At 43.1% G+C, this 27,084-nt stretch overlaps 1 protein-coding gene across 1 annotated transcript in view; it reads right to left on the bottom strand.

The window, feature by feature from the left end:
• Positions 1 to 26,833, bottom strand: part of LOC142924409 (uncharacterized) — a 28,245-nt gene extending 1,412 nt beyond the window's left edge. Inside the window, exons 1-3 of the mRNA XM_076066757.1 lie at positions 26,688 to 26,833; positions 21,597 to 21,684; positions 220 to 20,570 (exon numbers count right to left, since the gene is read on the bottom strand). Of these exons, the coding sequence (XP_075922872.1) occupies positions 220 to 20,570; positions 21,597 to 21,645 (20,400 nt within the window). The 5' untranslated portion in view covers positions 21,646 to 21,684; positions 26,688 to 26,833. The remainder of the gene's footprint in view (positions 1 to 219; positions 20,571 to 21,596; positions 21,685 to 26,687) is intronic.
• Positions 26,834 to 27,084: the final 251 nt, after the last annotated feature.

The raw sequence follows: 27,084 nt of genomic DNA on the forward strand, positions 1-27,084 counted from the left end.
CGCATACATTTATGAATGTGTCGTTAAATCCGCCACCACCCGACACAGCCAACTAGTAAGGGTTGTCACGTGTGTTGGAGAGCAAAGCCACAACATTTACATTTATATATTTACACGATCTAACACCCAAAAAACCCGTATTATTTATACATCCATGAATATAAAAAAAGCATGAGGAAACCGTCATGTCATAGCATTTACAAATGGTGTCATTCTTACCTCATAAATGATGATGGAAGAAATGTCTTTATACTCTTGAGAATTCTTGTCATTGAATATGTCTTTGAATTCTCTGTTCACAATTGCGAATAAAACGAGGTAGGCGACTATTGGCACAGGAGGGATTGTTGGTGGAACTACAACTGTAGAGGCAGGCGTTTGTGTGACAGTTGTTGGTTGTATTATTCCAGACGATGACATTTGTTTGGATGTCGTTGTTACAACGGAACTTGCTGAAGAAAGAGACTGCGAAATTGTCCATGACACCGATATGTTGCTGATGGCTGAATGGGTTGGCATAAATGACGGCGATAAACCGTCCGTGTTGGTGAATGCTGCTGGCGAAAGGGACGCGATAACGCTTGAAGTTGGCGATGCGGTTTGCAGTTGTGAGGGGGAAAATGTTGAGCTCTCAAATGTTGAAATTATTGCAGGAGACGTTGACGCGCTCAAAAGACGCGATGCTGTGCTGCTGATTATAGACGAGATTGAAGACAATGGTTGTGTTACTTCTACGCTTGATGTAGAACTAAACGATGATGATTCTACAGAATTTGCTGTAGATAGTATCAACGGAGATGATGGTGAAATTGGTGTTGATGATGATGGTGGAATTGTCGGGTTAATGATGATCTGTCCTAGAGAACTTGATGTGGATATTGCAGATGTAAGTGATGGTGAAATTGGCGGGTTAGTGATGGTCTGTCCTAGAGAACTTGATGTGGATATTGCAGATGTAGGTGATGGTGAAATTGGGGGGTTAGTGATGATCTGCCCTACAGAACTTGATGTGAATATTGCAGATGAAGGTGATGGTGAAATTGGCGGGTTAGTGATGATCTGTCCTAGAGAACTTGATGTGGATATTGCAGATGAAGGTGATGGTGAAATTGGCGGGTTAGTGATGATCTGTCCTAGAGAACTTGATGTGGATATTGCAGATGTAGGTGATGGTGAAATTGGAGGGTTAGTGATGATCTGCCCTACAGAACTTGATGTGGATATTGCAGATGAAGGTGATGGTGAAATTGGCGGGTTAGTGATGATCTGTCCTAGAGAACTTGATGTGGATATTGCAGATATAGGTGATGGTGAAATTGGTGGGTTAGTGATGATCTGTCCTAGAGAACTTGATGTGGATATTGCAGATGTAGGTGATGGTGAAATTGGCGGGCTAGTGATGATCTGTCCTAGAGAACTTGATGTGGATATTGCAGATATAGGTGATGGTGAAATTGGTGGGTTAGTGATTAACTGTCCTAGAGAACTTGATGTGGATATTGCAGATGTAGGTGATGGTGAAATTGGCGGGCTAGTGATGATCTGCCCTACAGAACTTGATGTGGATATTGCAGATGAAGGTGATGGTGAAATTGGCGGGTTAGTGATGATCTGCCCTACAGAACTTGATGTGGATATTGCAGACGTAGGTGATGGTGAAATTGGCGGGTTAGTGATGATCTGTCCTAGAGAACTTGATGTGGATATTGCAGATGTAGGTGATGGTGAAATTGGCGGGCTAGTGATGATCTGTCCTAGAAAACTTGATGTGGATATTGCAGATGTAGGTGATGGTGAAATCAGTGGGCTAGTGATGATCTGCCCTACAGAACTTGATGTGGATATTGCAGATGTAGGTGATGGTGAAATTGGCGGGCTAGTGATGATCTGTCCTAGAGAACTTGATGTGGATATTGCAGATGTAGGTGATGGTGAAATTGGCGGGTTAGTGATGATCTGTCCTAGAGAACTTGATGTGGATATTGCAGATGTAGGTGATGGTGAAATTGGCGGGCTAGTGATGATCTGCCCTACAGAACTTGATGTGGATATTGCAGATGTAGGTGATGGTGAAATTGGCGGGTTAATGATGATCTGTCCTAGAGAACTTGATGTGGATATTGCAGATGTAGGTGATGGTGAAATTGGCGGGCTAGTGATGATCTGTCCTAGAGAACTTGATGTGGATATTGCAGATGTAGGTGATGGTGAAATTGGCGGGTTAATGATGATCTGTCCTACAGAACTTGATGTGGATATTGCAGATGTAGGTGATGGTGAAATTGGCGGGCTAGTGATGATCTGTCCTAGAGAACTTGATGTGGATATTGCAGATGTAGGTGATGGTGAAATTGGCGGGCTAGTGATGATCTGTCCTAGAGAACTTGATGTGGATATTGCAGATGTAGGTGATGGTGAAATTGGCGGGTTAGTGATGATCTGTCCTAGAGAACTTGATGTGGATATTGCAGATGTAGGTGATGGTGAAATTGGCGGGCTAGTGATGATCTGCCCTACAGAACTTGATGTGGATATTGCAGATGTAGGTGATGGTGAAATTGGCGGGTTAATGATGATCTGTCCTAGAGAACTTGATGTGGATATTGCAGATGTAGGTGATGGTGAAATTGGCGGGCTAGTGATGATCTGTCCTAGAGAACTTGATGTGGATATTGCAGATGTAGGTGATGGTGAAATTGGCGGGTTAATGATGATCTGTCCTACAGAACTTGATGTGGATATTGCAGACGTAGGTGATGGTGAAATTGGCGGGTTAGTGATGATCTGTCCTAGAGAACTTGATGTGGATATTGCAGATGTAGGTGATGGTGAAATTGGCGGGCTAGTGATGATCTGTCCTAGAGAACTTGATGTGGATATTGCAGATGTAGGTGATGGTGAAATCAGTGGGCTAGTGATGATCTGCCCTACAGAACTTGATGTGGATATTGCAGATGTAGGTGATGGTGAAATTGGCGGGCTAGTGATGATCTGTCCTAGAGAACTTGATGTGGATATTGCAGATGTAGGTGATGGTGAAATTGGCGGGTTAGTGATGATCTGTCCTAGAGAACTTGATGTGGATATTGCAGATGTAGGTGATGGTGAAATTGGCGGGCTAGTGATGATCTGTCCTAGAGAACTTGATGTGGATATTGCAGATGTAGGTGATGGTGAAATTGGCGGGCTAGTGATGATCTGCCCTACAGAACTTGATGTGGATATTGCAGTTGTAGGTGATGGTGAAATTGGCGGGTTAATGATGATCTGTCCTAGAGAACTTGATGTGGATATTGCAGATGTAGGTGATGGTGAAATTGGCGGGCTAGTGATGATCTGTCCTAGAGAACTTGATGTGGATATTGCAGATGTAGGTGATGGTGAAATTGGCGGGTTAATGATGATCTGTCCTACAGAACTTGATGTGGATGCTGTCAATGGTGGTGTTGATGTAGATGGTGGTAAATATGCTGTTAATAATGTTGATGATGAACCTGATGAGATAACTGATGTCTGTGCTGTTGAAACAGATACAGATGGTGTTGATGTTGGATTTGATGTCGCTATTGATGTTGAACTTGCTGGGATAGTGGATGTCTGTGCCGTTGAAACAGCTGTTGATGATGTTGATGTTGTATTTGATGGTGCCACTACTGATATTGAACTTGCTGGGCTAGTGGATGTCTGTGCTGTTGAAACAGAGGTTGATGATGTTGATGGTGGATTTGATGTCGCTACTGATGTTGAACTTGCTGAACCAAGGATTGTCTGTGTTGTTGAAACGGATGTTGATGGTGTTGATGTTGGAATTGATGTTGCCAAGACTGATGTTGAACTTGCTGGGCTAGTAGATGTCTGTGCTGTTGAGCCAGATGTTGATGATGTTGATGTTGGATTTGATGTTGCCACTACTGATGTTGAACTTGCTTGGATAGTGGATGTCTGTGCTGTTGAAACAGAGGTTGATGATGTTGGATTTGATGTCGCTACTGACGTTGAACTTGCTGAACCAAGGGTCGTCTGTGTTGTTGAAACGGATGTTGATGGTGTTGATGTTGATGTTGGAATTGATGTTGCCAAGACTGATGTTGAACTTGCTGGGCTAGTGGATGTCTGTGCTGTTGAAACAACTGCTGTTGATGTTGATGTTGTATTTGATGTTGCCACTACTGATGTTGAACTTGCTAGTATAGTGGATGTCTGTGCTGTTGAAACAGCTGCTGATGATGTTGATGTTGTATTTGATGTTGCCACTACTGATGTTGAACTTGCTGGGCTAGTGGATGTCTGTGCTGTTGAGCCAGATGTTGATGATGTTGATGTTGTATTTGATGTTGCCACTACTGATGTTGAAATTGCTGGGATAATGGATGTCTGTGCTGTTGAGCCAGAGGTTGATGATGTTGATGTTGGATTTGATGTCGCTACTGATGTTGAACTTGCTGAGCCAAGTGTTGTCTGTGTTGTTGAAACGGATGTTGATGGTGTTGATGTTGATGTTGGAATTGATGTTGCCAAGGCTGATGTTGAACTTGCTGGGCTAGTAGATGTCTGTGCTGTTGAGCCAGATGTTGATGATGTTGATGTTGGATTTGATGTTGCCACTACTGATGTTGAACTTGCTGGGATAGTGGATGTCTGTGCTTGTGAAACAGCTGCTGATGTTGATGTTGTATTTAATGTTGCCACTACTGATGTTGAACTTGCTAGGATAGTGGATGTCTGTGCTGTTGAAACAGATGTTGATGATGTTGATGTTGGATTTGATGTCGCTACTGATGTTGAACTTGCTGAGCCAAGGGTTGTCTGTGTTGTTGAAACGGATGTTGATGGTGTTGATGTTGGAATTGATGTTGCCAAGGCTGATGTTGAACTTGCTGGGCTAGTAGATGTCTGTGCTGTTGAGCCAGATGTTGATGATGTTGATGTTGGATTTGATGTTGCCACTACTGATGTTGAACTTGCTAGGATAGTGGATGTCTGTGCTGTTGAAACAGAGGTTGATGGTGTTGATGTTGATGTTGCCAAGACTGATGTTGAACTTGCTGGGCTAGTGGATGTCTGTGCTTGTGAAACAGCTGCTGTTGATGTTGATGTTGTATTTGATGTTGCCACTACTGATGTTGAACTTGCTAGGATAGTGGATGTCTGTGCTGTTGAAACAGCTGCTGATGATGTTGATGTTGTATTTGATGTTGCCACTACTGATGTTGAACTTGCTGGGCTAGTGGATGTCTGTGCTGTTGAGCCAGAGGTTGATGATGTTGATGTTGGATTTGATGTCGCTACTGATGTTGAACTTGCTGAGCCAAGGGTTGTCTGTGTTGTTGAAACGGATGTTGATGGTGTTGATGTTGATGTTGGAATTGATGTTGCCAAGGCTGATGTTGAAGTTGCTGGGCTAGTAGATGTCTGTGCTGTTGAGCCAGATGTTGATGATGTTGGATTTGATGTTGCCACTACTGATGTTGAACTTGCTGGGATAGTGGATGTCTGTGCTTGTGAAACAGCTGCTGATGATGTTGATGTTGCATTTGATGTTGCCACTACTGATGTTGAACTTGCTAGGATAGTGGATGTCTGTGCTGTTGAAACAGCTGCTGATGATGTTGATGTTGTATTTGATGTTGCCACTACTGATGTTGAACTTGCTGGGATAATGGATGTCTGTGCTGTTGAAACAGAGGTTGATGATGTTGATGTTGGATTTGATGTCGCTACTGATGTTGAACTTGCTGAGCCAAGGGTTGTCTGTGTTGTTGAAATGGATGTTGATGGTGTTAATGTCGATGTTGGAATTGATGTTGCCACTACTGATGTTGAACTTGCTGGGCTAGTGGATGTCTGTGCTGTTGAAACAGAGGTTGATGATGTTGATGTTGGATTTGATGTCGCTACTGATGTTGAACTTGCTGAGCCAAGGGTTGTCTGTGTTGTTGAAACGGATGTTGATGGTGTTGATGTTGATGTTGGAATTGATGTTGCCAAGGCTGATGTTGAAGTTGCTGGGCTAGTAGATGTCTGTGCTGTTGAGCCAGATGTTGATGATGTTGGATTTGATGTTGCCACTACTGATGTTGAACTTGCTGGGATAGTGGATGTCTGTGCTTGTGAAACAGCTGCTGATGATGTTGATGTTGCATTTGATGTTGCCACTACTGATGTTGAACTTGCTAGGATAGTGGATGTCTGTGCTGTTGAAACAGCTGCTGATGATGTTGATGTTGTATTTGATGTTGCCACTACTGATGTTGAACTTGCTGGGATAATGGATGTCTGTGCTGTTGAAACAGAGGTTGATGATGTTGATGTTGGATTTGATGTCGCTACTGATGTTGAACTTGCTGAGCCAAGGGTTGTCTGTGTTGTTGAAATGGATGTTGATGGTGTTAATGTCGATGTTGGAATTGATGTTGCCACTACTGATGTTGAACTTGCTGGGCTAGTGGATGTTTGTGCTGTTGAAACAGAGGTTGATGATGTTGATGTTGGATTTGATGTCGCTACTGATGTTAAACTTGCTGAGCCAAGGGATGTCTGTGTTGTTGAAATGGATGTTGATGGTGTTGATGTTGATGTTGGAATTGATGTTGCCAAGACTGATGTTGAACTTGCTGGGCTAGTGGATGCCTGTGCTTGTGAAACAGCTGCTGTTGATGTTGATGTTGTATTTGATGTTGCCACTACTGATGTTGAACTTGCTGGGCTAGTGGATGTCTGTGCTGTTGAGCCAGATGTTGAGGATGTTGATGTTGGATTTGATATTGCCACTACTGATGTTGAAATTGCTGGGATAATGGATGTCTGTGCTGTTGAAACAGAGGTTGATGATGTTGATGTTGGATTTGATGTCGCTACTGATGTTGAACTTGCTGAGCCAAGGGTTGTCTGTGTTGTTGAAACGGATGTTGATGGTGTTAATGTTGATGTTGGAATTGATGTTGCCAAGACTGATGTTGAACTTGCTGGGCTAGTAGATGTCTGTGCTGTTGAGCCAGATGTTGATGATGTTGGATTTGATGTTGCCACTACTGATGTTGAATTTGCTGGGATAGTGGATGTTTGTGCTGTTGAAAGAGATGGTGATGGCGTTGATGGAGATGTTGGATTTGATGTCACTACTGATGTTGAACTTGCTGAGCCAATGATTGCTTGTGTGGTTGATACAGATAGTGATGGTGTTGATGTTGGATTTGATGTTGAGACTACTGATGTTGAAGTTGCTTGGCTAATGGATGTCTGTGCTGTTGAAATAGAGGTTGATGATGTTGATGTTGGATTTGATGTCGTTACTGATGTTGAACTTGCTGAGCCAATGATTGCTTGTGTTGTTGAAACAGATGGTGATGGTGTTGATGGAGATGTTGGATTTGATGTCGCTACTGATGTTGAACTTGCTGGGATAGTGGATGTCTGTGCTGTTGAAATAGAGGTTGATGATGTTGATGTTGGATTTGATGTCGCTACTGACGTTGAACTTGCTGAGCCAAGCGTTGTCTGTGTTGTTGAAACGGATGTTGATGGTGTTAATGTCGATGTTGCAATTGATGTTGCCACTACTGATGTTGAACTTGCTTGGCTAGTAGATGTCTGTGCTGTTGAAAGAGAGGTTGATGGTGTTGATGTTGTATTTGATGTTGCTACTGATGTTATACTTGATGAGCCAAGGGTTGTCTGTGTTGATGAAACAGATGTTGAAGGTGTTGATGTTGGAATTGATGCCGCTACTGATGTTGAACTTGCTGAGCCAATGATTGATTGTGTTGTTGAAACAGATGGTGATGGTGTTGATGTTGAAATTGATGTTGCCAAGATTGATGTTGAAATTGCTGGGATAGTGGATGTCTGAGCTGTTGAAACAGAGGTTGATGGTGTTAATGTCGATGTTGGAATTGATGTTGCCACTGCTGATGTTGAACTTGCTGGGCTAGTAGATGTCTGTGCTGTTGAGCCAGATGTTGATGATGTTGATGCTGGACTTGATGTTGCCGCTACTGATGTTGAAGTTGCTGGGATAATGGATGTCTGTGCTGTTGAAACAGAGGTTGATGGTGTTGATGTTGGATTTGATATGGCTACTGACGTTGCACTTGCTGAGCCAAGGGTTGTCTGTGTTGTTGAAACAGATGGTGATGGTGTTGATGCAGATGTTGGATTTGATGATGTCGCTACTGATATTGAACTTGCTGAGCCAAGGGTTGTCTGTGTTGTTGAAACAGATGGTGATGGTGTTGATGCAGATGTGGGATGTGATGCCGCTACTGATGTTGAACTAGCTGAGCTAATGATTAGTTGTGTTGTTGATACAGATGGTGATGATGCAGATGTTGGATTTGATGTCGCTACTGATGTTGAACTTGCTGAGCTTATGATTGGTTGTGTTGTTGAAACAGATGGTGATGGTGTTGATGCAGATGTTGGATTTGATGTCGCTGCTGATGTTGAACTTGCTGAACTAAGGGTTGTCAGTGTTGTTGAAACATATGGTGATAGTGTTGATGCAGATGTTGGATTTGATGATGTCGCTACTGATGTTGAAGTTGCTGAGCCAAGGGTTGTCTGTGTTGTTGAAACAGATGATGATGGTGTTGATGCAGATGTTGGATTTGATGTCGTTGCTGATGTTAAACTTGCTGAACTAAGGGTTGTCTGTGTTGTTGAAACAGATGGTGATGATGCAGATGTTGGATTTGACGCCGCTACTGATGTTGAACTTGCTGAGCTAATGATTGGTTGTGTTGTTGAAACAGATGGTGATGATGTAGATGTTGGATTTGATGTCGCTACTGATGTTGAACTTGCTGAGCTAAGGGTTGTCTGTGTTGTTGAAACAGATGGTGATAGTGTTGATGCAGATGTTGGATTTGATGTGGCTACTGATGTTGAACTTGCTGAGCTAAAGATTGGTTGTGTTGTTGAAACAGATGGTGATGGTGTTGATGCAGATGTTGGATTTGATGTCGCTACTGATGTTGAACTTGCTAAGCTAATAATTGGTTGTGTTGTTGAAACAGATGGTGATGATGTTGATGCAGATGTTGGTTTTGATGTCGCTACCGATGTTGAACTTGCTGAGCCAAGGGTTGTCTGTGTTGTTGAAACAGATGGTGATGGTGTTGATGCAGATGTTGGATTTGATGTCACTACTGATGTTGAACTTGCTGAACTAATGACTGGTTGTGTTGTTGAAACAGATGGTGATGGTGTTGATGCAGATGTTGGATTTGATGTTGCTACTGATGTTGAACTTACTGAGCTAATGATTGGTTGTGTTGTTGAAACAGATGGTGATGGTGTTGATGCAGATGTTGGATTTGATGTCACTACTGATGTTGAACTTGCTGAGCTAATGATTGGTTGTGTTGTTGAAACAGATGGTGATGGTGTTGATGCAGATGTTGGATTTGATGTCACTACTGATGTTGAACTTGCTGAGCTAATGATTGGTTGTGTTGTTGAAACAGATGGTGATGGTGTTGATGCAGATGTTGGATTTGAAGTCGCTACTGATGTTGAACTTGCTGAGCTAATGATTGGTTGTGTTGTTGAAACAGATGCTGATGGTGTTGATGCAGATGTCGGATTTGATGGCGCTACTGATGTTGAACTTGCTGAGCTAAAGATTGGTTGTGTTGTTGAAACAGATGGTGATGGTGTTGATGCAGATGTTGGATTTGATGTCACTACTGATGTTGAACTTGCTGAGCTAATGACTGGTTGTGTTGTTGAAACAGATGGTGATGGTGTTGATGCAGATGTTGGATTTGATGTCGCTACTGATGTTGAACTTACTGAGCTAATGATTGGTTGTGTTGTTGAAACAGATGGTGATGGTGTTGATGCAGATGTTGGATTTGATGTCACTACTGATGTTGAACTTGCTGAGCTAATGATTGGTTGTGTTGTTGAAACAGATGGTGATGGTGTTGATGCAGATGTTGGATTTGATGTCACTACTGATGTTGAACTTGCTGAGCTAATGATTGGTTGTGTTGTTGAAACAGATGGTGATGGTGTTGATGCAGATGTTGGATTTGAAGTCGCTACTGATGTTGAACTTGCTGAGCTAATGATTGGTTGTGTTGTTGAAACAGATGCTGATGGTGTTGATGCAGATGTCGGATTTGATGGCGCTACTGATGTTGAACTTGCTGAGCTAAAGATTGGTTGTGTTGTTGAAACAGATGGTGATGGTGTTGATGCAGATGTTGGATTTGATGTCGCTACTGATGTTGAACTTGCTGAGCTAATAATTGGTTGTGTTGTTGAAACAGATGGTGATGGTGTTGATGCAGATGTTGGATTTGATGTCGCTACCGAAGTTGAACTTGCTGAGCCAAGGGTTGTCTGTGTTGTTGAAACAGATGGTGATGGTGTTGATGCAGATGTTGGATTTGATGTCACTACTGATGTTGAACTTGCTGAGCTAATGACTGGTTGTGTTGTTGAAACAGATGGTGATGGTGTTGATGCAGATGTTGGATTTGATGTCGCTACTGATGTTGAACTTACTGAGCTAATGATTGGTTGTGTTGTTGAAACAGATGGTGATGGTGTTGATGCAGATGTTGGATTTGATGTCACTACTGATGTTGAACTTGCTGAGCTAATGACTGGTTGTGTTGTTGAAACAGATGCTGATGGTGTTGATGCAGATGTCGGATTTGATGTCGCTACTGATGTTGAACTTACTGAGCTAATGATTGGTTGTGTTGTTGAAACAGATGGTGATGGTGTTGATGCAGATGTTGGATTTGATGTCGGTACTGATGTTGAACTTGCTGAGCCAATGATTGTTTGTGTTGTTGAAACAGATGGTGATGGTGTTGATGCAGATGTTGGATTTGATGTCGCTATTGATGTTGAACTTGCTGAGCTAATGATTGGTTGTGTTGTTGAAACAGATGGTGATGGTGTTGATGCAGATGTTGGATTTGATGTCACTACTGATGTTGAACTTGCTGAGCTAATGATTGGTTGTGTTGTTGAAACAGATGGTGATGGTGTTGATGCAGATGTTGGATTTGAAGTCGCTACTGATGTTGAACTTGCTGAGCTAATGATTGGTTGTGTTGTTGAAACAGATGCTGATGGTGTTGATGCAGATGTCGGATTTGATGTCGCTACTGATGTTGAACTTGCTGAGCTAAAGATTGGTTGTGTTGTTGAAACAGATGGTGATGGTGTTGATGCAGATGTTGGATTTGATGTCGCTACTGATGTTGAACTTGCTGAGCTAATAATTGGTTGTGTTGTTGAAACAGATGGTGATGGTGTTGATGCAGATGTTGGATTTGATGTCGCTACCGAAGTTGAACTTGCTGAGCCAAGGGTTGTCTGTGTTGTTGAAACAGATGGTGATGGTGTTGATGCAGATGTTGGATTTGATGTCACTACTGATGTTGAACTTGCTGAGCTAATGACTGGTTGTGTTGTTGAAACAGATGGTGATGGTGTTGATGCAGATGTTGGATTTGATGTCGCTACTGATGTTGAACTTACTGAGCTAATGATTGGTTGTGTTGTTGAAACAGATGGTGATGGTGTTGATGCAGATGTTGGATTTGATGTCACTACTGATGTTGAACTTGCTGAGCTAATGATTGGTTGTGTTGTTGAAACAGATGGTGATGGTGTTGATGCAGATGTTGGATTTGAAGTCGCTACTGATGTTGAACTTGCTGAGCTAATGATTGGTTGTGTTGTTGAAACAGATGGTGATGGTGTTGATGCAGATGTTGGATTTGATGTCGCTATTGATGTTGAACTTGCTGAGCTAATGATTGGTTGTGTTGTTGAAACAGATGGTGATGGTGTTGATGCAGATGTTGGATTTGATGTCACTACTGATGTTGAACTTGCTGAGCTAATGATTGGTTGTGTTGTTGAAACAGATGGTGATGGTGTTGATGCAGATGTTGGATTTGAAGTCGCTACTGATGTTGAACTTGCTGAGCTAATGATTGGTTGTGTTGTTGAAACAGATGCTGATGGTGTTGATGCAGATGTCGGATTTGATGTCACTACTGATGTTGAACTTGCTGAGCTAAAGATTGGTTGTGTTGTTGAAACAGATGGTGATGGTGTTGATGCAGATGTTGGATTTGATGTCGCTACCGAAGTTGAACTTGCTGAGCCAAGGGTTGTCTGTGTTGTTGAAACAGATGGTGATGGTGTTGATGCAGATGTTGGATTTGATGTCACTACTGATGTTGAACTTGCTGAGCTAATGACTGGTTGTGTTGTTGAAACAGATGGTGATGGTGTTGATACAGATGTTGGATTTGATGTCGCTACTGATGTTGAACTTGCTGAGCTAATAATAGGTTGTGTTGTTGAAACAGATGGTGATGGTGTTGATGCAGATGTTGGATTTGATGTCGCTACCGATGTTGAACTTGCTGAGCCAAGGGTTGTCTGTGTTGTTGAAACAGATGGTAATGGTGTTGATGCAGATGTTGGATTTGATGTCACTACTGATGTTGAACTTGCTGAGCTAATGATTGGTTGTGTTGTTGAAACAGATGGTGATGGTGTTGATGCAGATGTTGGATTTGATGTCGCTACTGATGTTGAACTTACTGAGCTAATGATTGGTTGTGTTGTTGAAACAGATGGTGATGGTGTTGATACAGATGTTGGATTTGATGTCACTACTGATGTTGAACGTGCTGAGCTAATGATTGGTTGTGTTGTTGAAACAGATGGTGATGGTGTTGATGCAGATGTTGGATTTGATGTCGCTACCGAAGTTGAACTTGCTGAGCCAAGGGTTGTCTGTGTTGTTGAAACAGATGGTGATGGTGTTGATGCAGATGTTGGATTTGATGTCACTACTGATGTTGAACTTGCTGAGCTAATGACTGGTTGTGTTGTTGAAACAGATGGTGATGGTGTTGATACAGATGTTGGATTTGATGTCGCTACTGATGTTGAACTTACTGAGCTAATGATTGGTTGTGTTGTTGAAACAGATGGTGATGGTGTTGATGCAGATGTTGGATTTGATGTCACTACTGATGTTGAACTTGCTGAGCTAATGATTGGTTGTGTTGTTGAAACAGATGGTGATGGTGTTGATGCAGATGTTGGATTTGAAGTCGCTACTGATGTTGAACTTGCTGAGCTAATGATTGGTTGTGTTGTTGAAACAGATGCTGATGGTGTTGATGCAGATGTCGGATTTGATGTCGCTACTGATGTTGAACTTACTGAGCTAATGATTGGTTGTGTTGTTGAAACAGATGGTGATGGTGTTGATGCAGATGTTGGATTTGATGTCGCTACTGTTGTTGAACTTGCTGAGCTAATGATTGGTTGTGTTGTTGAAACAGATGGTGATGGTGTTGATGCAGATGTTGGATTTGATGTCGCTATTGTTGTTAAACTTGCTGAGCTAATGATTGGTTGTGTTGTTGAAATAGATGGTGATGGTGTTGATGCAGATGTTGGATTTGATGTCGCTACCGATGTTGAACTTGCTGAGCTAAGGGTTGTCTGTGTTGTTGAAACAGATGGTGATGGTGTTAATGCAGATGTGGGATTTGATGTCGCTACTGATGTTGAACTTGCTGAGCTAATGATTGGTTGTGTTGTTGAAACAGATGGTGATGGTGTTGATGCAGATGTTGGATTTGATGTGGCTACCGATGTTGAACTTGCTGAGCTAATGATTGGTTGTGTTGTTGAAACAGATGGTGATGGTGTTGATGCAGATGTTGGATTTGATGTCGCTACCGATGTTGAACTTGCTGAACTAAGGGTTGTCTGTGTTGTTGAAACAGATGGTGATGGTGTTGATGCAGATGTTGGATTTGATGTCGCTACCGATGTTGAACTTGCTGAGCCAAGGGTTGTCTGTATTGTTGAAACAGATGGTAATGGTGTTGATGCAGATGTTGGATTTGATGTCGCTACTGATGTTGAACTTACTGAGCTAATGATTGGTTGTGTTGTTGAAACAGATGGTGATGGTGTTGATGCAGATGTTGGATTTGATGTCGCTACTGATGTTGAACTTACTGAGCTAATGATTGGTTGTGTTGTTGAAACAGATGGTGATGGTGTTGATGCAGATGTTGGATTTGATGTCACTACTGATGTTGAACGTGCTGAGCTAATGATTGGTTGTGTTGTTGAAACAGATGGTGATGGTGTTGATGCAGATGTTGGATTTGAAGTCGCTACTGATGTTGAACTTGCTGAGCTAATGATTGGTTGTGTTGTTGAAACAGATGGTGATGGTGTTGATGCAGATGTTGGATTTGATGTCGCTACTGATGTTGAACTTACTGAGCTAATGATTGGTTGTGTTGTTGAAACAGATGGTGATGATGCAGATGTTGGATTTGATGTCGCTACCGATTTTGAACTTGCTGAGCTAATGATTGGTTGTGTTGTTGAAAGAGATGGTGATGGTGTTGATGCAGATGTTGGATTTGATGTCGCTACTGATGTTGAACTTGCTGAGCCAAGGGTTGTCTGTGTTGTTGAAACAGATGGTGATGGTGTTGATGCAGATGTTGGATTTGATGTCGCTACTGTTGTTGAACTTGCTGAGCTAATGATTGGTTGTGTTGTTGAAACAGATGATGATGGTGTTGATGCAGATGTTGGATTTGATGTGGCTACTGATGATGAACTTGCTGAGCTAATAATTGGTTGTGTTGTTGAAACAGATGCTGATGGTGTTGATGCAGATGTTGGATTTGATGTCGCTGCCGATGTTGAACTTGCTGAGCTAATGATCGGTTGTGTTGTTGAAACAGATGGTGATGGTGTTGATGCAGATGTTGGATTTGATGTCGCTACTGATGTTGAACTTGCTGAGCTAATGATTGGTTGTGTTGTTGAAACAGATAGTGATGGTGTTGATGCAGATGTTGGATTTGATGTCACTACTGATGTTGAACTTGCTGAGCTAATGATTGGTTGTGTTGTTGAAACAGATGGTGATGGTGTTGATGCAGATGTTGGATTTGATGTCGCTGCCGATGTTGAACTTGCTGAGCTAATGATAGGTTGTGTTGTTGAAACAGATGGTGATGGTGTTGATGCAGATGTTGGATTTGATGTTGCTACTGATGTTGAACTTGCTGAGCTAATGATTGGTTGTGTTGTTGAAACAGATGGTGATGGTGTTGATGCAGATGTTGGATTTGATGTCGCTACCGATGTTGAACTTGCTGAGCCAAGGGTTGTCTGTGTTGTTGAAACAGATGGTGATGGTGTTGATGCAGATGTTGGATTTGATGTCGCTACCGATGTTGAACTTGCTGAGCCAAGGGTTGTCTGTGTTGTTGAAACAGATGGTGATGGTGATGATGCAGATGTTGGATTTGATGTCGCTGCCGATGTTGAACTTGCTGAACTAATGATCGGTTGTGTTGTTGAAACAGATGGTGATGGTGTTAATGCAGATGTGGGATTTGATGTCGCTACTGATGTTGAACTTGCTGAGCTAATGATTGGTTGTGTTGTTGAAACAGATGGTGATGGTGTTGATGCAGATGTTGGATTTGATGTGGCTACCGATGTTGAACTTGCTGAGCTAATGATTGGTTGTGTTGTTGAAACAGATGGTGATGGTGTTGATGCAGATGTTGGATTTGATGTCGCTGCCGATGTTGAACTTGCTGAGCTAATGATCGGTTGTGTTGTTGAAACAGATGGTGATGGTGTTGATGCAGATGTTGGATTTGATGTCGCTACTGATGTTGAACTTGCTGAGCTAATGATTGGTTGTGTTGTTGAAACAGATGGTGATGGTGTTGATGCAGATGTTGGATTTGATGTCACTACTGATGTTGAACTTGCTGAGCTAATGATTGGTTGTGTTGTTGAAACAGATGGTGATGGTGTTGATGCAGATGTTGGATTTGATGTCGCTGCCGATGTTGAACTTGATGAGCTAATGATAGGTTGTGTTGTTGAAACAGATGGTGATGGTGTTGATGCAGATGTTGGATTTGATGTCGCTACTGATGTTGAACTTGCTGAGCTAATGATTGGTTGTGTTGTTGAAACAGATGGTGATGGTGTTGATGCAGATGTTGGATTTGATGTCGCTACCGATGTTGAACTTGCTGAGCCAAGGGTTGTCTGTGTTGTTGAAACAGATGGTGATGGTGTTGATGCAGATGTTGGATTTGATGTCGCTACCGATGTTGAACTTGCTGAGCCAAGGGTTGTCTGTGTTGTAGAAACAGATGGTGATGATGCAGATGTTGGATTTGATGTCGCTACTGATGTTGAACTTGCTGAGCTAATGATTGGTTGCGTTGTTGAAACAGATGGTGATGGTGTTGATGCAGATGTGGGATTTGATGTCGCTACTGATGTTGAACTTGCTGAGCTAATGATTGGTTGTGTTGTTGAAACAGATGGTGATGGTGTTGATGCAGATGTTGGATTTGATGTCGCTACCGATGTTGAACTTGCTGAGCCAAGTGTTGTCTGTGTTGTTGAAACAGATGGTGATGATGCAGATGTTGGATTTGATGTCGCTACTGATGTTGAACTTACTGAGCTAATGATTGGTTGTGTTGTTGAAACAGATGGTGATGGTGTTGATGCAGATGTTGGATTTGATGTCGCTACCGATGTTGAACTTGCTGAGCCAAGGGTTGTCTGTGTTGTTGAAACAGATGGTGATGGTGTTGATGCAGATGTGGGATTTGATGTCGCTACTGATGTTGAACTTACTGAGCTAATGATTGTTTGTGTTGTTGAAACAGATGGTGATGGTGTTGATGCAGATGTTGGATTTGATGTCGCTACTGATGTTGAACTTGCTGAGCTAATGATTGGTTGTGTTGCTGATACAGATGGTGATGGTGTTGATGCAGATGTTGGATTTGATGTCACTACCGATGTTGAACTTGCTGAGCCAAGGGTTGTCTGTGTTGTTGAAACAGATGGTGATGGTGTTGATGCAGATGTTGGATTTGATGTGGCTACCGATGTTGAACTTGCTGAGCTAATGATTGGTTGTGTTGTTGAAACAGATGGTGATGGTGTTGATGCAGATGTTGGATTTGATGTCGCTACCGATGTTGAACTTGCTGAACTAAGGGTTGTCTGTGTTGTTGAAACAGATGGTGATGGTGTTGATGCAGATGTTGGATTTGATGTCGCTACCGATGTTGAACTTGCTGAGCCAAGGGTTGTCTGTATTGTTGAAACAGATGGTAATGGTGTTGATGCAGATGTTGGATTTGATGTCGCTACTGATGTTGAACTTACTGAGCTAATGATTGGTTGTGTTGTTGAAACAGATGGTGATGGTGTTGATGCAGATGTTGGATTTGATGTCGCTACTGATGTTGAACTTACTGAGCTAATGATTGGTTGTGTTGTTGAAACAGATGGTGATGGTGTTGATGCAGATGTTGGATTTGATGTCACTACTGATGTTGAACGTGCTGAGCTAATGATTGGTTGTGTTGTTGAAACAGATGGTGATGGTGTTGATGCAGATGTTGGATTTGAAGTCGCTACTGATGTTGAACTTGCTGAGCTAATGATTGGTTGTGTTGTTGAAACAGATGGTGATGGTGTTGATGCAGATGTTGGATTTGATGTCGCTACTGATGTTGAACTTACTGAGCTAATGATTGGTTGTGTTGTTGAAACAGATGGTGATGATGCAGATGTTGGATTTGATGTCGCTACCGATTTTGAACTTGCTGAGCTAATGATTGGTTGTGTTGTTGAAAGAGATGGTGATGGTGTTGATGCAGATGTTGGATTTGATGTCGCTACTGATGTTGAACTTGCTGAGCCAAGGGTTGTCTGTGTTGTTGAAACAGATGGTGATGGTGTTGATGCAGATGTTGGATTTGATGTCGCTACTGTTGTTGAACTTGCTGAGCTAATGATTGGTTGTGTTGTTGAAACAGATGATGATGGTGTTGATGCAGATGTTGGATTTGATGTGGCTACTGATGATGAACTTGCTGAGCTAATGATTGGTTGTGTTGTTGAAACAGATGCTGATGGTGTTGATGCAGATGTTGGATTTGATGTCGCTGCCGATGTTGAACTTGCTGAGCTAATGATCGGTTGTGTTGTTGAAACAGATGGTGATGGTGTTGATGCAGATGTTGGATTTGATGTCGCTACTGATGTTGAACTTGCTGAGCTAATGATTGGTTGTGTTGTTGAAACAGATAGTGATGGTGTTGATGCAGATGTTGGATTTGATGTCACTACTGATGTTGAACTTGCTGAGCTAATGATTGGTTGTGTTGTTGAAACAGATGGTGATGGTGTTGATGCAGATGTTGGATTTGATGTCGCTGCCGATGTTGAACTTGCTGAGCTAATGATAGGTTGTGTTGTTGAAACAGATGGTGATGGTGTTGATGCAGATGTTGGATTTGATGTTGCTACTGATGTTGAACTTGCTGAGCTAATGATTGGTTGTGTTGTTGAAACAGATGGTGATGGTGTTGATGCAGATGTTGGATTTGATGTCGCTACCGATGTTGAACTTGCTGAGCCAAGGGTTGTCTGTGTTGTTGAAACAGATGGTGATGGTGTTGATGCAGATGTTGGATTTGATGTCGCTACCGATGTTGAACTTGCTGAGCCAAGGGTTGTCTGTGTTGTTGAAACAGATGGTGATGGTGATGATGCAGATGTTGGATTTGATGTCGCTGCCGATGTTGAACTTGCTGAACTAATGATCGGTTGTGTTGTTGAAACAGATGGTGATGGTGTTAATGCAGATGTGGGATTTGATGTCGCTACTGATGTTGAACTTGCTGAGCTAATGATTGGTTGTGTTGTTGAAACAGATGGTGATGGTGTTGATGCAGATGTTGGATTTGATGTGGCTACCGATGTTGAACTTGCTGAGCTAATGATTGGTTGTGTTGTTGAAACAGATGGTGATGGTGTTGATGCAGATGTTGGATTTGATGTCGCTGCCGATGTTGAACTTGCTGAGCTAATGATCGGTTGTGTTGTTGAAACAGATGGTGATGGTGTTGATGCAGATGTTGGATTTGATGTCGCTACTGATGTTGAACTTGCTGAGCTAATGATTGGTTGTGTTGTTGAAACAGATGGTGATGGTGTTGATGCAGATGTTGGATTTGATGTCACTACTGATGTTGAACTTGCTGAGCTAATGATTGGTTGTGTTGTTGAAACAGATGGTGATGGTGTTGATGCAGATGTTGGATTTGATGTCGCTGCCGATGTTGAACTTGATGAGCTAATGATAGGTTGTGTTGTTGAAACAGATGGTGATGGTGTTGATGCAGATGTTGGATTTGATGTCGCTACTGATGTTGAACTTGCTGAGCTAATGATTGGTTGTGTTGTTGAAACAGATGGTGATGGTGTTGATGCAGATGTTGGATTTGATGTCGCTACCGATGTTGAACTTGCTGAGCCAAGGGTTGTCTGTGTTGTTGAAACAGATGGTGATGGTGTTGATGCAGATGTTGGATTTGATGTCGCTACCGATGTTGAACTTGCTGAGCCAAGGGTTGTCTGTGTTGTAGAAACAGATGGTGATGATGCAGATGTTGGATTTGATGTCGCTACTGATGTTGAACTTGCTGAGCTAATGATTGGTTGCGTTGTTGAAACAGATGGTGATGGTGTTGATGCAGATGTGGGATTTGATGTCGCTACTGATGTTGAACTTGCTGAGCTAATGATTGGTTGTGTTGTTGAAACAGATGGTGATGGTGTTGATGCAGATGTTGGATTTGATGTCGCTACCGATGTTGAACTTGCTGAGCCAAGTGTTGTCTGTGTTGTTGAAACAGATGGTGATGATGCAGATGTTGGATTTGATGTCGCTACTGATGTTGAACTTACTGAGCTAATGATTGGTTGTGTTGTTGAAACAGATGGTGATGGTGTTGATGCAGATGTTGGATTTGATGTCGCTACCGATGTTGAACTTGCTGAGCCAAGGGTTGTCTGTGTTGTTGAAACAGATGGTGATGGTGTTGATGCAGATGTGGGATTTGATGTCGCTACTGATGTTGAACTTACTGAGCTAATGATTGTTTGTGTTGTTGAAACAGATGGTGATGGTGTTGATGCAGATGTTGGATTTGATGTCGCTACTGATGTTGAACTTGCTGAGCTAATGATTGGTTGTGTTGCTGATACAGATGGTGATGGTGTTGATGCAGATGTTGGATTTGATGTCACTACCGATGTTGAACTTGCTGAGCCAAGGGTTGTCTGTGTTGTTGAAACAGATGGTGATGGTGTTGATGCAGATGTTGGATTTGATGTCGCTATTGATGTTGAACTTCCTGAGCTAATGATTGGTTGTGTTGTTGAAACAGATGGTGATGGTGTTGATGCAGATGTTGGATTTGATGTCGCTACCGATGTTGAACTTGCTGAGCCAAGGGTTGTCTGTGTTGTTGAAACAGATGGTGATTGTGTTGATGCAGATAATGGTAAACTTGATATTAATGATGCTGCTGATGCAGTTGTTGACCCAGCAGTTGTTGACGATGAACTTGCTGTTGTTGTCGTAGTTGATGATGGTAACGATACGCTTGAAGAGGTTGCACTTGTACTTTGACTTGCAGCTGAAAAATAATTTTATAAAATCTCAACATGAAAGAGCAGGTGGGAGCCGGATTGCGATGCTTATTTTTCTTTCATAAAATGAACATGTCATTGCGTTTGGAGTTTTCAAATCAAGTTCATATTTTTTTGCCACGTTTAGTTGCAATGACTGATACTTTGTATTTATCAAGCCCGGCAGGTGTACATTTACTCTTGTAGATGTATACAACCGACTAATCTTGTTAAGAAAATTTACATATATATGCGCTCTAATTTCGTACATTATAAATACTGGCATGAAGTTTGTACTGAACTTTGTTTCTTATTTCCTGAGGACTTTTTAGCACCCATATCTGTCAAAAGTTATTTTTTTTCTTTACAATAAACGTTCTACATTTGAATAACGATCATAAAATGTCACCCAACCATAATGTACTGTGTCAGGCATCTATAAAGTACAACAATATTTAATTCGCTTGTGATGTTCGACACTAGGTGAGCTTCCTCGTGTTCGACTGTAACGACCAATGTGGGGAATAAACCAACTCGCATGCTGACACCCAGCTCGCAACGTGCCCCCCCGCCGATTTTTCTCCAGATTCCACCGGGTTTTCCCTCTCCACATTTAGAATTGACACGCGTTCAAGAGTATTTGTCTGCTATATACATTATCTACACGACACGCGTTCAAGAGTATTTGTCTGCTATATACATTATCTACACAATAAGCCACTTCCTTGGGATATCATTTGTGGCCAGGTCACTTCTGAAAAATACTTATCTAGCTTTACCTGGTAAAAATATAAAAAAAAATTGTTTCGTTTAGTACCAGTCACCACACCATTCCGGACAGTGCCACCCACAGTACCCGCCGAGACCCACGCCAAGTAGCTGCATGTGACAGACCGCACCGAGATGCGTTTCGTCTGTTCTGCCCTTCAAACTCACTGGATTGTGTTTCACAGTTTTAACAGCAGTATACAATGGCACGGGAGATTGTAAACTCTACGATAGCACGACATGTGAATTAAAGGAACACGTCTTACCATTTGTCCAAGACAGAGACAGTATCACGAAGAATATTAATGTATTCATTTTCCCTCCGAGTTCTTCGACTCTTCTTGCTTGTGATAACTGAAATGCAATGGGAGACTTGTGAACAAATGAAAGACATTACAAATTAGGTCATTTTAATACAGTATATTTAACACAATCCTGTTAATTATAGGTATGATGACACGTCTTATGTTGAAAAACAGCAAGTGAAAAAAATAGTAAGCAATTAATTGTATCATGATATGTGAATAGTATCATTTTAACCGCGTTTCCGAACGCCCTTGAGTGTATTAAAGGAGCCGGTAAGCATCGCATTCTCAAGGATTCCTTTTCATTTCCTCTCACGCTACACTTTCCAATCAATCCTGAAGCATTCACTTTCCTCCAAAATGTTTGTATCTAGGCGTGAAATTGAGGCGATCGTAAAGGTGGGGACACATTCCCTGGTATGTGTGCATGCAAATAACCAGTCCCCAACTCTCATCTGCTTCATGACATCCACTCAAGGAGCAATGTATAATAGAGTCGATGAGGCCGCGGTAATTGATTGTACACAACTTCCAATGACGGCAGAATCCATCATTGAAGTTGTGTTGATATTGGGGGGGCCCATACAGTATCTCCTGATCATAATAACAACAACAAAGTTAAACCTGCACAAGTGGAACTCTGGGTTACGTTTTCCTGACAAATTTGTCTTCTGTCAAGGCAGAACTCTAAACCTGTAAACCCCTTATCGGTGCCCTACCTCATCACATATCAACTCACACCTTATTGGTCACCACGTGCCCCTTATAAACAGCAACGTTCATCCTACAAAGTCCCATCACAAGGGAGAAACACATTATAGTATTTTTGCTCGTATTGAAACGGCTCTATGCCGTATGGACCTGAAAACTAAATTCCCCTGTACAAGAATACGGGGTAAACCGTGTGGGTTGACAGGGTAAGTAACTCCCAGCTGTGTTTTTCTTGTGTATATATACACACACGCACACGATTGCATCTTAAACATGTTCAGTCAATCTCCCAGAGGTAAACACGAATTGTTACAGAGCTTCCCCTGGGGGACCGAGATGCCGACCATGTTGTTCGTGACCGCATCACGATGGTTGAGTTTCACACTTTCGACCGTCGACATCACCAACTTACACTCCGTGCAACCGAGCAAAAGCAAAACCACACAAGGGAGCCGGTGTGAAAGGTTCGTTCTTTATTACGCGTCATCTACATGCGCGTCCCATCGTGTCTCAGGGTGAATCATTTACGGGCTCTTTGTTGATCCATCAGGCCTAGTCGTTTGTAGCGAGTTGTCTGACCATACTGAGGCAGGTTGAGATTCGTTGCAAGCTCAGAGATCAACTCCCCACTGATGGCAGCCGTGGCGAGTCCACGGAGCGGCGTTGTGGAGTCACGGCCACTGCCAGCCCACAGCTGCCACGGGTCCCAGAGGCCCACTCGCAGGGGGGCCTGGGAGCCGTTTGAGTTGCTGCCGAATAAACGTCACTTGTATGACAGTGAAATGTTGACTAGCTCCCCTGCTATACAGGAGGTTGTGGGTTCGATCCCGACCCTGACGCCTGCTGCTGTATATTTAGAGTGTGTGTGTCTCTCATCATCATCACGGCGGCTAGGAGATGTTGACTAGCTCCCCTGCTATACAGGAGGTCGTGGGTTCGATCCCGACCCTGCTGTACATTTGGAGTTTGCGTGTCTCTCTCTCCCCGTGGCCACGTGTACAAGAGGGAAGCAAAACGCGACAACCATGGCGATGAAAGACACCGCTGTCCAAAACACCGTGCTGGAGAATGCTCATGGCTTGCATGACATAATTCCAATGGAAAACTAAAGACAATGCACAGTTGTGCGATTTTTTGGCACTATAGTGCCGTGTAGTCTGCACTATTTCGACAGAGGAAGAGGAACAGCGAAACGACAGGATCTTTCTCTGCTGAAGCACTCTCGTCGCGGCCAGCAGCAGCAGCAGAAGCCCTCCATATTGGCATTTAGCTCACGAACATATTGCCATCGTGCGCAAAAATAAACGACAATTACAATGTACTAAACGACGTGTGATAAACCCTTGTCACGGCAATCGTGAATAATATTGACTTAGAATGAAGCCGAGAGCCTTGGTACATGACATTGAGCATTCCTCACGATGTCGTGAACACGCCCAAGCCACAACAGCTGAACTAAGGCATTTTAGGCTTCTCGCCATTCAGCAGAAACGCCCAAACTTAATGAGTCGGACCGCGACACACGTTCGAGTTTCTTGGATCGTAGAAATGTGCCCACATAGCTTGCCATAAGTACTATATAAATGATAAAACACTCAACCAAGGCATGTTACATGCGAGATGTCGGTGTGTGTCCCATTGTCGGTTGCTTGCGTATCTGATTTCACTTATTCAATTGCTCAAACACCTATTGCCTTCACCCAATCAATCAATGTCTGTACGACAGGAGGTCGCTCCTTCTCCTCTGCTGCTTCCCCCCGGGTTCTGGAACGTCCGTTCCACCGCTGTGCGCACTCCCCGTTTCCTTTCTCTCTCCTTCAAGTATCGGCACCACACGTCCAGAAATCTGCACACAGCTAAGCTGGTAAAAGCAGCATTTTTAAAATTGGAATTGGAATTATTCATTAGAAACTCAGCAGGTCAGTTTTGATTGTTGGGCAGTGATAACTCGATGATTGTAACGTGTTACCTCTTAAAAGTCACAGCCAAAGAAGGAGTGATTGGCAGAAGGGAGTTTATCAATGATCCGGGCACAGACACTAAGCTAAACTATTTAATAAACCAGGTACAGCCCACTGCGATATTGTCTCTTGTTCAAAAGCGACCTGCCACAAATGACAGCTCAAAGAAGTGGCTTATCATGTGTACAGGTATAGCTTGCCAAATAATCTAAACGCGTGTTTCTAAACGTGTAGGGAAAAACCGGAGGACCCGGAGGAAAATCCACACAACCACGGGGAGAGAGACACGCGAACTCCAAATATACAGCAGCAGCAGGCGCCAGGGTTGGGATCGATCCCACGACCTCCTGTAGACCAGGCGAGGGAGATAACATCTCCGGCACACCGTGGCACCCCGACACCCGCCCGGCCACACGAACAACAGACGCCCACGGCCACAACCTCGCCAAGGCGCACTGCCCAGCGTGCTGAAGTATGTTCAAAGAACCGTAATGGCCTACGGCTTGACAAAGGACTACAGAGGCTAACGCCATAGCTTGAGCTTATTGTCACTTGCGTGTCTCAACGTTTATCTTCAGACAAACATCGGCAGTCTATGACAAGGTGACGATGCCAAGATAGATGGTGCGATCCGAGAGCCACGATACTTGGGAAAATATCGTTTGTGTTGTGATTATTGTTGCTCGTTTTATATGTATATATTATATCCTCACGAAGTGTTTATAAAAGGCCGATGTGTTGTTCGTCCAAGTTTAATGTAATAAAACGATTATCGCTAAGTGATTTATTGTCGGAGCGCTGTGCTGTATAATCGAGGGTGTGTTTGGTGGCTATGTGTCATCATGTCCTGGGCAATTTGTAACCGTGAAATTCATAGATCGTAAATGCGCAATTGATAGATGCCCCGTGGCTGGCTGCTGGTGATGTCAACTTGCATCTTTATCCCTGCTGCAAGCTCAGTACAGCGAGAAGGAAAACAGCCGAAACGAATCTATATCAAACTGTGGTATTAAATACCTAGAAATTCTGGGAAACTGGCATTTCAATAGTTGACTAATCAAAAAATCAATATCGTATCCTGAAAAATCGCTGCAATCCTCCTTGCTCGTTAGTCAAATATATTTTATCATTCCCGTGCCAAGTTTACACCTGGTAGCGTGGGTGGCCGATGTGCGGTCTGGCGAGTCTGTTACACAGGGCACGCAGAGTGCTGGACATCTGGGAAAAAGCGCTTCATCGCTCATCGAGTTCCTCCGGTCTGAGATTCGGAATCTGAAGTAAAATTACAAAACGTTGTCGCTGTGGAGATGCAGACGTGCCGTGTGTCTGTGTACAACCACAGCCTGACATCTCCACCACATGCACCAGTCATATACTCAGCCCTTGGTCAATCCACTGCTGGGTGAAGGCCTCCCCAAGCCGCTCACGGGGGTTGTTTGCCTTACTTCACCACGTCACGGGGGTTGCCATACTTCACCACGCCAGTCAATGCGGGTTCGCGAAGGGTCCCAGGAGCAATGGTGATGTCACTCGCCCCACCCCCGATATATAGAATAAGTAATAACGTTACTTATATAACGAGGTTTATTTTTTTTACTGCCATGGAGATGAAAGGAATATTTCGGCATTTTTGACTGAATAGCCTTTCTCGGCGAATATAACACTAAATTAAAAGACACATACACACACATCGCATGCGTCAATCAACTTGGGTGTACAGGGCAACTGGCCGCAACAAGGTGGGACACCGGTGTTTGGTTGCAGGTACACAATGGGTAACTGTAGTCTTCATCAAGAGCACATGGCTTCACGCAAAGCTTCAAATGCATCGCTTTTGACTTAAAGGGTGATGCCGACCTGATGCTAACAAAACGACCATGTGGAACCCAGTCGTTCAACAAAGCCAGAGCAGCGCTTCACACGACGCGAACGCGGCCGACTGGCGGGACAAAGTGTGAACCGCGGCGATGACAGCAGCAGCCTCTTCAAAAAGAGTCTTGAGACTCAGCGAGACTCTTGTCGGTAAACAAGCAGTGGAATAACAACAACAATAATAACACACAATGTCTCCTGATGCCAGAGCCATACTCAGCACATCGTGTCCTACATATTATATGGACGGATATTCCCTGCCCACTTTACAACCATTATATTTTAAATCTGATAATCTGATTTTCCAGCCAAAAATAAAACTTTCTCCACATTTATCATTAATTAAGCTATCAGTGGTTTGTAATACCTCAGTGGGGTTTTTCATGTTCTGTTTTTATACATATCGCGCCTGGCAAACACAAATTCCCAGATGAATATCCCGAACACGCAATGCGTGGAACCGATACTACAAATCCGAGTGCGTTGCTGAGGACAAATGGACACCAACCTGAGAAATTGCCGGTTCCTTGGCTCCTGTGGACCGTGCAGACGACGTTAAATAATGAGGACTGGCTGCTGCTGCTGCACGCGAGCAGATAACAGAATTGAGTGGCCACGCGAATCCAGGCGCTGCCCTCTCTTATATTCGCTCTCAAGCGACGTCTGTTGTGCTGCAAGCGTAATTCGGCCTGCAGGCGATGGCCTTTAAATAAAAAAAATACCTTTAAAGGTGGGACCACATTCTATCAGCCAAATACTTAGCGAGGGTGGGATGGCAGGCTTGAAGGTAGAAACGTGACCCCTCGCCGCACGTGGGTTCGCCCTCGCCCCCAGGCGATGGAGGCTTCAACCCTCTGAGGTCGGCGAGAGTCTCGGGCGTGCGTGGTTTGTCGTGAAAACAGCAG

The sequence above is a fragment of the Petromyzon marinus genome, chromosome 13 (assembly GCF_048934315.1).
Source record: "Petromyzon marinus isolate PM22_M1 ecotype Great Lakes invasive population chromosome 13, UKy_Petmar_22M1.pri1.0, whole genome shotgun sequence".
NCBI lineage: Eukaryota > Metazoa > Chordata > Hyperoartia > Petromyzontiformes > Petromyzontidae > Petromyzon > Petromyzon marinus.